At 37.3% G+C, this 12,987-nt stretch overlaps 1 protein-coding gene across 2 annotated transcripts in view; it reads left to right on the top strand.

Annotated features, from left to right (window-relative positions):
* Positions 1-12,987, top strand: part of LIN54 (lin-54 DREAM MuvB core complex component) — a 61,886-nt gene that overhangs the window by 34,348 nt on the left and 14,551 nt on the right. For both annotated transcript variants that reach the window (XM_068975129.1, XM_068975130.1), the window contains one exon: positions 12,648-12,864. In XM_068975129.1, the coding sequence (XP_068831230.1) occupies positions 12,648-12,864 (217 nt within the window). The remainder of the gene's footprint in view (positions 1-12,647; positions 12,865-12,987) is intronic.

Raw genomic sequence — 12,987 nt, 5'->3', positions numbered from 1 at the left:
TAATATTTATAATGGGCTAGAAATTGCAGTAAACTGAATGATGTGCTCAGTCTCCCTGAAGGGAAAAGTCAGGGAAAAGGTACATGGTGGTACATTTATGGACCAGACCAGATGCATGGTGCATTTTTCACCTCACTAGCTAAATGTCTATGGCCTTACCTTGACTGCAAGGGAGCCTAGGAAATGTAACCCGGTTGTATGCCTAGGAAGCAGAAGAGAGTATGGATTTTGGTTAGCAGTAAGCAGTCTATAGTGTAATTGTCCATATATAGAGTAAGTAGTGCTATATTAACACAAGTAATTGACATGAATTAGGCGATAAACTGGAAGCCTGAACAATAATGAAGATTTCCTGTTATTAAGAGTCACTCTTGGAGACTTCCCTGGCAGTCCAGGGGTCAAGTCTCTACACTTCCAGGGCAGAGGGTAGTACAAGTTGGATTCCTGGTCAGGGAACTAAGATCCCATGTGCTGCATTGTGCAGCTGGGAAATAGACAGGCAGGAGTCACTCTTTCCTTCTCTGTGAATGGCTCTCAGTAGGTCAGTGTGTGCTGTGTGCTGAGGCTGTGGAAACCATGGAAGAGCTTATGGTGGTTGGTCAGACAGAATTGAATGCATGTAAAATAATAATGAGCAATGAAATAGGTGCTAAGTTGTGTGTATAGGCAAGGTGAGGTGAAACTAAGGAGGAAAGAAAAAGAAGTCCTGGGATTCCTTCATTCTACACTCAGCAATACCTGCCCTGTGTTAGGGGCTGTACTCTTTGGGGAAATAGAGCAAAAATAGACATGTGGGACCTAAAGTCTGTGAAGGTGCAGGAGGGAAATGTGACAGAAATGACTTTAAATGATATACAAAAATATAAAATTACAAAAGCTCAAGTGATGACACGAACTCCTATATAAGAGGATTCAGCTGCAGTTGGGATGATCAGAGAAGGCATCCCTGAGCTAAGATTTTTTTTAATGGGTAGAATTGGAGTGGATGTCAGCCACCAGAGAGAAGGATTGGAAGTAAAAATACTTATAATGTACACATATGTATACCTATGAGAGTACCTGCATACAGAGTAGTAAGATTGGGTTGGATTGACTCTGATTGGAATTAGTAATCCTTTGCAGGGAGTGGAGAACATAAAAATATAGGGTTAGATTTTGGATAATTTTTCAAAACCAAGCAAATTTAGACTTAATTTTGTCATTTAATGAAGACTTATAAAGTGTCTCTAATTACTTAGGCAGTGTTTGTGTGGTGGATTCAAAGCAGGTAGAGATGAATCATGAGCTGATTTTGAGTTTGTTTTACATATATCCAGGTAAGAAGTGATATGAACAATGACGTTATTGGGAAGTTGAGAGAACACTTTTGGGACAGAGGTTTCAGAAGTTGATAGCTTCTGCTTTTGCTGTGAGTCTCTTAAATGGGGATGGTTCTGTGAGTATAGTTTGAAGTGAAGGGGATCTGTTTTCCTGATAAACTTTAACATAGGTTGTTTCAAGATTGATTAACAGTTAAAGTTAGGGTGATTGCAGGTTCCTAGTCCCATAAATTCAGTTGCCTAAGTTACTTTGTAGATAAATATGTTTTTCATATCAGCACCTGTTAGCAGAGAATTTCTTTTCTATGTTATTACGTTGGTTTTGTTTTTATGCTTTCATAATTAATGATGTTTGAATGCCTGTGGGGTCCTGTTGCAATATTATTAAAAACTTTTTTAATATAGAAATTTATAATATGCTAAAAAGTTAGAATAGTATAATTAACCCCTGTGTACACTTCATCCAACTTTGGAATTATCCACTATTGTGTTATCATCTGTAACACTTCCTACTTTTTTAAAAAGTAAATCATGTCATTTTATCTGTAGGTATTTTGTTATATATATAAAAGATAGGGATACTTTTAACTTATTCACATTCCATTAATCCCATTAAATACCTAGTTAATTCACATTTCCCCAGGCACCTAAATTTTTACACTGTGCTTGAACTTGGGATTCAGAAAAGTTTGTGAATGATTGCTATTTCTCTTACTTTCCTCTTCTTCCTTTATTCCTCTTGCCCTTTAAATAAAAAATTAAGTTGTTTACATCCTATATTTTTCATAGCCTGGAGTTTACTGGTTGCATCACTATGGTGCCATTTAATTTTGAGAATTTCTGGAATACAACTCAGGTGACTCCTGTATCTTTAGACCTTAACATATGTTTTACAGGTATTCTCTTCCAGTCTTCGGCTTGTCTTTTTATTTTTTTGACAGTGTCTTTTACAGAGCAGAAGTTTTCAGTTTTAATGAAGTTTGACTCATAAGTTTTTTTCTTTCATGGATTGTACTTTTGGTATTTTATCTAAAAAGTCATCACCAAACCCAGGGTAACCTAACTTTTCTGCTGTTATCTTCCATGAGCTTTGTAGTTTAGTTTTATAGTTTTAGGTCTGTGATCCATATGTGAAAAATATCAGATCTGTGTTGAAATTCACTTTTTGTGTGTGGATGTCCCAGTGTCCCAGCATCATTTGTTGAAAATACCCTTTCTCCATTGAATTGCCTTTGTTCCTTAGTCAGAAGTCAGTTGGCTCTATTTGTATGGGTCTACTTCTGTGCTCTCTTATCAGTCATTTTTAGTTTGCCAACATAACGGATTTAAAGATCTCAAATAGATTTATATTTTTTTTAATTCTTCATATTTGTGTGTCTTCTGGACTCTTCCTCTGAACTCTGATGCTTTGTGTGGTTTGTCTTTGTTTGTTTGCGAACTAAAACAGGCTCATAGCATATTATGTAAAGTACTCCTTTGTTATCAATGCGGTTGCAAACCTTTTTCTCAGTTGGTTTCATCTTTTTATTCTTGCCAGACATTTTGCACATTAAATTTGTCAAAATAGTGTCTTCAGTTGTGAATTTTGTGTTTTCGATCTATGCTTAGGTAAGTCTTCCTTCAGTTCAGTTCAGTTCAGTCGCTCAGTCATGCCCGACTCTTTGCAACCCCATGAATTGCAGCACGCCAGGCCTCCCTGTCCATCACCATCTCCTGGAGTTCACTCAGACTCACGTCCATCGAGTCCGTGATGCCATCCAGCCATCTCATCCTCTGTCGTCCCCTTCTCCTCCTGCCCCCAATCGCTCCCAGCATCAGAGTCTTTTCCAATGAGTCACCTCTTCTCATGAGGTGGCCAAAGTACTGAAGTTTCAGCTTTAGCATCATTCCTTTCAAAGAAATCCCAGCATTGATCTCCTTCAGAATGGACTGGTTGGATCTCCTTGCAGTCCGAGGGACTCTTAAGAGGCTTCTCCAACACCACAGTTCAAAAGCATCAATTCTTCGGCGCTCAGCCTTCTTCACAATCCAACTCTCACATCCATACATGACCACTGGAAAAACCATAGCCTTGACTAGACAGACCTTAGTCGGCAAAGTAATGTCTCTGCTTTTGAATATACTATCTAGGTTGGTCATAACTTTTCTTCCAAGGAGTAAGCGTCTTTTAATTTCATGGCTGCAGTCACCATCTGCAGTGATTTTGGAGCCCCCAAAAATAAAGTCTGACACTGTTTCCACTGTTTCCCCATCTATTTCCCATGAAGTGATGGGACCGGATGCCATGATCTTCGTTTTCTGAATGTTGAGCTTTAAGCCAACTTTTTCGCTCCTTACTCCCAGTATTTTATTTATCTATTAAAAAATTGTTATCTGGTTTTATGTAATTATTTTGCATATAATATTTTATTACAAATTAAACACAAGAACAAATAGATTTATTGTTTTTTAAGCATGATGGAATGGTTAAATTTATATTCACCTGTCTACCAGTTTGATCCTGACTGATTTATATAACACATCTTGCAGGATGGGCATCTGATTTTTATATTGAGGTAAAATACACACAGCATAAAATGTGCCATCTTTGTATACATTTTTAAGCGTTCAGTTCAGTGGTATTAAGTACATTCATGTTGTTGTGCAGTCTTCTCCACCATCCATCTCCAGAGCACTTTCCGTCTTGGAAAACTCAGGCTCTGTGCCCATTCTTCCCTCTCCCTAGCCCTTGACAGCCACTAATCTATTTTCTGTCACTGGGATTTTGGCTACTCTACTTCATAAAACTGAGATTATAGATTATTTGTCCTGTACTCGTTATTGGCTTATTTCGCTTAGCATAATGTCAAGGTTCACCAGTCAGAATTTCCTGCCTTTTTAAGGCTAGATGATGAATGCTTCATTGTATGTATATTCATTTGTGGAGGGACACTTGGATTGTTACCATATATTAGCTCTTATGATTAACGTTACTATGAACATTAGGTGTACAAATATCTCTTGGAGACCCTGCTTTGAATTCATTTCTTTAAAATCTCTCTAATAACGTGGTCCTTTTTTTATTGAATTTTTTAAAAAATTATTTTTAATTGAAGGATAATTGAGTCATTTCTAATGAGGTATATGAACCTAGAGCCTATTATACAGAGTGAAGTAAAAAAGAGAAAAACAGGTATCATTTATTAACGTGTATATATGGAATCTAGAAAGATGGTACTGATGAATCTATTTGCAGGGCAGCATAACTATAATTATATATATTATAATTCCCTGGTAGCTCAGCTGGTAAAGAATCCACCTGCAATGCAAAAGACCTGGGTTCGATCCCTGGGTTGAGAAGATCCCCTGGAGAAGGGAAAGGCTACCCGCTCCAGTATTCTGACCTGGAGAATTCCATGGACTGTATATAGTTAATGGGGTTGCAAAGAGTCAGACATGACTGAGAGACTTCCACTTTCAGTGGAGATGCAGACATAGAGAACAGAGCTATGGGCATGGGGGAGAAGGAGAGGGTGGGACAAATGGAGAAAGAAGCATGGAAGCATATACATTACCGTATGTAAAATAGACAGCCAGTGGAAATTTGCTGTATGGCTCAGGGAACTCAAACAGGGGCTCTGTAACAAGCCAGAGGGGCAGGATGGGGTGGGAGCTGGGAGGGAGGTTCAAGAGGAAGGGGACATATGTATACCTGTGGCAAATTCATGTTGATGCACTGCTTTCAGTTCTTTTGGGTGTATCCCCAGAAGCTGAATTTCTGGGTCATATGGTAATGCTGTGTTTAATTTTTTGAGGTACCACCATACTGTTTTCCACAATAACTACTATTTTACATTCCCACCAACAGTGCGCAAGGGTTCTCACGTCTCTGTCTTCTTGCCAACACTGTTTTTCTGATAGTAGCCATCCTAGTTTATGTGAGGTGGTATATCGTTGTAGTTTTCATCTTTCACTAATGATGATGTTTGAGTATTTTTTCATGTATTTATTGGTCATTGTATATCTTCTTTGTTGTCCAGTCACTCAGTCGTGTCCAGCTTTTGCAACTTCATGTACTGCAGCACGCCAGTCTTCCCTGTTTCGCTGTCTCCTGGAGTTTGCTGAAAGTCATGTCCATTGAATTGATGATGCCCTGATGGTTTAGTCACTAAGTTGTGTCCAACTCTTGTGATCTCAAGGACCTTAGCCTACCAGGCTCCTCTGTCCATGGGATTTTCCAGGCAGAAATACTGGAGTGGTTTGCCATTTCCTTCTCCAGGGGATCTTCCTGATCCAGGGATCAAACCCAGGTTTCTTGCACTGCAGGCAGATTCTTTACCATCTGAGCCACCAGGTGACGATACTTTGGAGAAATGTATATTCAAATTCTTGGCCCATTTTTTAATTGATTTGTTTGAGTTTTAGAAGTTCCCTATATATACTGGATCTCAACCCCCCATTAGATATATGATTTGCAAATTTCTGCTTTTCTATGAGTTACCATTTTACTCTGTTGACAGTGTCTTTTGAGGCATAAAATTTAAAAATAGTTGCAACACCTAGGGTGGAAGCACAGAGTCCTAAACACTGAACCACGAGGGAATTCCCTGCTTTCTGGTTTTTATAAGACTGCTGCCTCCTAAATCACATTGTCTAAACTTGCCTGATATGGTCATTTGACCCTTTCCTTGAATGCTCCCATAGATTCTAACACATCACATTTAAATTACTCATCTTTGTCACTGTAAGTGTGAATAAAGCATAAATTAGGTTAATATCCATGAAAAACGGGCAAATGAACACCTTACATCTTTTTCGTAATATTTCACCAGTCAGTACATCAGTGCCAAAAGTTCTAGTATCCATCCCAAGGTTTGACGCTGTCTTTAGTCATATAATATTTATAATATCTATCTTTTCTCATTTTCTCATTTGTCTCTTATAGCTTGAAAGCATTTTAAAGCTTTCAAATTGGTAGGTTTATTTTAGTAACCTAAAGTTTAGAAATTAGGATAATATAAACATAGTTTTTCCATGATGATAAGGTCTATAAACATTCTGTCACAAATTTCTAAAAAGCATATTAAGATGGAACCCTATAAATTCCTGATTTCAAACTATATTATAAAACTTTAATAGTCAAAACAGTGTGTTATTGGTATAAACACAGAAAAATTGATCAATGGAACACAATAGAGAGCCCAGAGATAAACTCATGTGTATGTGATCAATTAATTTGTAATCAATTAATTTGTAAGAAAGGAGCCAAGAATATACGGTAGGTATTGGGAAACCTGGACAGCCACATGCAAAAGAATGAAACTGAACCACTCTCTTGTACCACACATAAAATTTAACTCAAAGTGGATTAAAGACTTGTATGTAACACCTGAAAGTATAAAACTCCTAGAAGGAAACATAGGAGATGGTACGCTCCTTGACATTGATTGGTCTTGGCAGTTTTTAAATAAGTTTGGGAAACATACACCATACCCATCTAGGAGATCTGTCGTGGTCACTGGCATATTAAAGACTCTAAGAATTCCCATAGCAAAGGCCTTTGTCTAACTTTGTTTCCCTCAGGGCTTCATATTAATGTGATAAAAGTAGATTGTTTCATGTACTAATCTTGAAGAGCTTATGTTTAAAGAACCAGCTTTAAAGAACAAGTTTAAAGAACAAACTTTAGTAAGTGGTACCCACCAGCATTGAGGAAAGTAGTATTCTGACTTTGCAGTAGATTAAACAAATAGCATCTTAATATCTGTTCAAAACAGCGAGATTTGTGCAGGTGTCCCAAAGTGTATAAGAATTTCATTCAGTGGTAACGTTCTCCCCTGCACAGATAGGAGACAAAGGTATAAAGAAGCATTAGGTTGCTTGACAGAGTATGCACAAGATTGAGACAAACTGGAAACAAAATTCCTATGTCCAAACATTTGTTTCTATGCTGTGTTTACAAACAGAATCAAATTGCAAAGTGTACTCCTCCCCCTCAAAAAAAAGCTAACATATTTATATGGAACCCCACAGATTCAGGGTTTGGATATTGATTGAACCCTCTGTCTATCTCCAATTCACTAAATAAGAATCTTCATTTATAGAACAAGAGTATTTTATTATTCCTTTTTTCCCCCCCTTTAAGGTAAATCTTCAGTTAAGCAAGGACTTCTGGTATTTGCTAATTAGAAAACAAGAAGTATATCCCTATATAATTATTACATTGATATTTAAATAAAAATGGCTTAAAAATAGTACAAATAAAAAAACATCAAGTCCATGTTTTTCAGGACAACCACTGATACATGTTAAATGTAGCTAGTTTGAATATAAATTATTTGCTTTTTAACCCAACTGTCAGTAAGGAATAGCAATTAACTGAAGATTTTTACTGAATGTATGTGAACGATTTTTCTGCTGATGTGGTATGTTCAGAGAGACATGCCTTCACATGAAGTTTCTCAGGTTTCTCCAAGGAAGGTACCAACTTGTGAATTCTTAAAGCAGTTAAGTGTAGTATTCAGATGCTTTTGTCTTGTACAAAAATTAGTAGCTTTGATATGTTACTTAGTTTATTTTCGGTGTTAAAAAATGCAATTTAATCAGTGGTTGCCAAGAATTAGGGTTGTGACTATAGAGGGAAGTGCCATAGAGTCTTTGTGGTGATGGAAAAATTTTGTATCTTGATGATGTAGGTTGCATGAATTTATACAATCTTTAGTGTACATACAAAAAAGTGCATAAAAACTGGTGACATCCAAATAAGGTCTGGTCTGTGGTTTAGTTGATAGTATTACACCAAATGTCAATTTCCTGGTTTTGATAATATCCTATGGTTATATGAGATTTTTTGGGGGGGGAGGAGAAGTGCATATGGGAACTTGGTAGTAGTTTTGCAATTTCTTGTGAAATCTAAAATTGTTTCAAAATTAAAAAGTTTTTTAAAATGCTATTTATACTTCTATTCAGGATTCTGTGGTGGTGGTTTAGTTGCTAAGTCATGTGTGACTTACAGTCTGCATGGGCTGTAGCCTGCCAGGCTCCTCTGGGCATGGGATTCTCCAGGCAAGAATACTGGAGTGGATTGCCATTTCCTTCTCCAGAGGATCTTCCCGAACCAGGGATCAAACCCTGGTCTCCGGCATTGCAGGTGGATTCTTCACCATCTGAGCCACCAGGGAAGTCCAAATGTCTACAGTAGGAGGCATTACAATGTCTTACTGAAGCAAATGGGTTTCAGAGTTGGCTCTGGTTCAAACCCTAACTCAGTTGCTCTTAGCTATGTGAACTTGGGGAAGTTAACTAAATCTGTCTGAGCTTCAGTTTCTCCATGTATAACGGGCATAATGATAATACAAATAGCAGCTCACATTTTTTTAGTTTTATATCAATAATATGTGATTAGTTACTGTTTGCACCTTATATAATTTAGCTCAGTTAATTCTGATAACAATCCTATGTGAAAGGTGCCATTTTAAGATTTTCAAATAGGGAAACTTAGCTCAGAGAAGCTAAGTTACTTGCATAAGGTCACTCACCTAGGAAATGTTGAAACCAAGATTAAAACTCAGTCTGGATTTTCTGTTTCTGACTGTACGAAACTAGCGTGTGAAGACCAACGATCCCACCAAGAACAACTAAAAAGCAAATGTATTTGTAAAATTTGTTTGAAGGCATTGGAGACCCACCAAGGGACCCAGGACCTTATAGGTTACCATCTTGAAGTCAAGGGAAGCCTAGAGAAGTCGCCTGGTATTCACTGTGACCCTTTGCCTTAGGGCATTTGTGAGGTGTGGCTGAGAGACTGAGAAGAAAAGCAGAGAGTAGTCCCAGAGAATTGAGGCGCTGAACAGACCTTTAGTCTTACAGACCTCAAGGACAAAACTTTCGGTTCAGGCCCCAAAAAGGAGAAGGAAGCTAGGTAAAGCCTGGAGTCCTAGTTGGGGGAGGAGTGAACCTGCCCCTACTCTTAACTGCCTGCCATAAGCTGACTTGAATGCTTTCTGGAGGAAAAGAAAAACATTCTGAGCCTCAAATTATTTACTTAATTTTTCATAAACAATGCTTGGTACTCAGTCAAAAATCATTAAATATATCAGGCAACCAAACCAAAGTATTCAGAACAGGTATAGGTAGTATAATTATCAGATTGGCTTTTAAAATAACTAAGATTAATATATTCAGGAATTTAAAAGCTATGACAAACCTAGACAGCATATTAAAAACCAGAGCCATCACATTGCCAACAAAGGTCTGTGTAGTCAAAAGCTATGATTTTTCCATTAGTCATATGTGGGTGTTAGAGTTGGACCACAGAGAAGGCTGAGTTCCAAAGAATTGATGCTCTCAAATTGGGATGCTAGAGAAAAGTCTTGAGAGTCCCTTGGACAAGCAGGGAGATCAAACCAGTCAATCTTAAAGGAAATCAACCCTGAACATTCATTGGAAGGACACGCTGAAGCTGAAGCTCCAGTACTTTGGCCACCTGATGCAAATAACCGACTCGTTGGCGAAGACCCTGATGCTGAGAAAGACTGAAGGCAGGAGGAGAAGGGGGCAACGGGATGAGATGGTTGGATGGCATCGCCGACTCAATGGACATGAGTTTGAACAAACTCCAGGAGACAGTGAAGGACAGGGAAACCTGGTGTGCTGCAGTCCATGGGGTTGCAAAGAGTCAGACACGACTTAGTGACTGAACAACAATTTAACAAGACAAAGAACTCCAGCAGGGAATTAAAAGCTATAAAAAGAATGAGATGAGTATTTTCAAACTGAAAGCTTAAAACTGAGATTAAGAATTCAGCAGATGAGTTTGTCAGCAAAAGAGATACAGATTAAACAAAAAGGATTAAATATTTTTTGAGAAACAAAGGGTAGAGAGTTTCTCAGCAGACCAGCACTTAAGGAAATCCTGAAGTGAGTTCTTTAGGCAGAAGGAAAACAATCCCAAATGGAAGCGCAGAACGAGTATAGAAAGGATGGAAAGGTTAAACTTGTGGGTATATTTAAATGAATATCTTAAAGAGTTTCAATTAAATGGAGAATTTAAAAATATTTACGTATTTTTGTAACACAAAGTTGGGACAGGAATAAATGATGTTAGTGTTAGGTGGTTTTTTCCTTGTCTGGGTGATATTTAAAGTACTGATTTAATTCCAACATTGAACATTGTAGTCTCTAGGGTAATACTATATAAAAATAATAACATACATAAATAACAAACTACCATGGGGGAAACAAATAATAAAACGTTTAACGCTAAAGCAGGCAAAAAAAGGAAAAGGGACAGAAGAGGACAGGTTGTTCAGATAGGAAATAGTTCAATGGTAGATTTAAATCCACATAGTTACTTACCTGTTAGATGTAAGTAGATGTATATCGATAAAAAATATATTCAGATCCGATTTTGTCCTCAGAGACCCAGTTACACACAGCATGTCAGAGCTGCAGATTGAAGTTTAGAGAAGTTGAGAGAATTCTCTGGCGGTGCAGTGGTTAGGATTCAGCATTTTCACTGCCATGGCCTAAGTTCGATCCTTGGTCAGGGAACCAAGATCTTGAAAGCTGCGTGGTGAGCCAAAAGAAAAAAAAAAAAATTGAAAGTATAGTTGGAAACACAGTATACTGTGCAAACTTAGCTAAACCAGCCTCCGTACTTGTGGTATGCTGTGTCTAGCTCCTAATGTGATTGTTAGATTAAAATTCGATAATCATAAGAGTCTTCAGAAGCACTGCCCTCTGTGTATTAAGTATCCAGTAAATTTAATTATATCTGAAGCACCTTGTTTACAAGCACCTTGTTAACAGAATTTTTCTTTTCTGTTAAAGACATATTTTAATTGAAATATAGTTCACTTATAGTGTTGTGTTAGTTTCAAGTGTACAACAGAGTGAGTCAGTTACACATGTATGTATCCTTTTTCAGATCATTTTCCCTGATAAGTTATTGTCAGATATTGAATATAGTCCCCTGTGCTATTCAGTAGGTCTGTGTTGTTTATTTCATATAGAGTAACATGTATTTGTTAATCCCAGATCCCTCGTTTATCTATCCTCCCCCCCCTTTCCCCTACCTTGTTTCTTAAAATAATACTGTTTTTCCATTTAGAGTTGATGTCCCAAAGATAATGTCTCTTGCATCATTATACACCTGACTCATAGGTTGCTTGACTTTTAAGTAGCTTCCATATGTATACAGTTTTTTAAGCTTTATATTTTCATTTAACTCACTGACCATCAACCTGTTTTATCTTTATTTTAAATCTGCTTTGTGGTGCCTCTGCCTAATGATAATATGTGAATTATTTTATGCTGAAGTAATGTACTTTGAGTATTACTTGTAGAGTTGCCAAACTAAATGACACTCTTCCTTTTTCCCCTGTACTTTTATGAAAATGGTCAAATTCTTCAGAATTATTCTCTCATGAATTGTTATCCATAGAATGAATTTGGACTACCTCCCGCATGTCACTTGTCTTCTAGCATGAGGGCTGTTGGAAGAATAGGTGGGGGTGTAATTCTTTATCAAATAGTACTATAGAACTAGTTAGAGAATTTTGTCTGGACATTTTTTTTGTACGACAGCCTGTTGTACATTGGTTAAACATTAATTGGAGACATCTTAAAAGACTTTTGTTCTTTTCTGCCTTTGATGTTTCATTTAGCTTTTTGGAGAGTCACATTGCTTTTTTGTTGGACTGAAGGAAAGGATTTTAAATGATTATATTGACTTAGATCTGAATCATCTAAAATTAGTTTCCCTAGACCAACCAAAATATAGTTGTAATTTTGGACTGAGTTTGGCCTTCTGCCCATAGGCTAGTGGGTACAGTTGTATCTGTGGGATATTATATATATATATATATATATATGCCTTCCAGAATTGGCTAGATTTAATGAAGGCTTTTCTTTTGATTTCTTTCTCCTTTAGGACATGTGAATATGAAATTTGCCATAGTTAATTTGGTGGGTAGCAATAAAACCAAATATCTGTGTCCTTTTTTCCTCTGTGTTGAAAATGAGGCTTAATTCTGTAAGTTTTGAAATAATCTTTTTCTTACAAATTTTACCTGATATTAACAAAACTGTGTGAGTGCTTGTAATTTACACAGTAGTTTCTTTATAGCAAGTCATCTGACCTGGACTGTCAAGGAAGTTTACTACTAGAGATGGAAGGTAGATCTCACTGATTTTGGTTACACTGGTGTTTTCATTACTATTCATTTCTCTTTGAACAGGTCATTCCTTTCAACAGCTGTACTCTTTCACTGAGCAATTGTCATAAGTGCCAAGGAGTAGGAAAGTGAAATCCCAGATTAATGATAGCCATGTTGTATTGTTTAATAGGCAGTGAAATCAACTGTGCAGACCATCACTGTTGGAGGCGTGAGCACATCACAGTTTAAGACAATTATTCCTCTGGCAACTGCTCCCAATGTCCAGCAGATTCAAGTGCCTGGAAGCAAGTTTCATTATGTCCGACTTGTTACTGCCACAACAGCCAGTAGCTCAACCCAGCCAGTTAGTCAGAATCCCAGTACAAACACTCAGCCTCTCCAGCAAGGTTGGTAACCGTTTTTTTTAAAAAACAGTAATGAATGTTTTAAACCTTATAGGAAGTGATCCTTTTCTTGCTGAAATCCTGATTAAGCAGGCATTTCAGCTGAGAGTTGAATCAGCAGCTGTT

Source organism: Capricornis sumatraensis, chromosome 7 (assembly GCF_032405125.1).
Source record: "Capricornis sumatraensis isolate serow.1 chromosome 7, serow.2, whole genome shotgun sequence".
Classification (NCBI taxonomy): Eukaryota; Metazoa; Chordata; class Mammalia; order Artiodactyla; family Bovidae; genus Capricornis; species Capricornis sumatraensis.
This window is presented reverse-complemented; position numbering and strand designations above follow the sequence as displayed.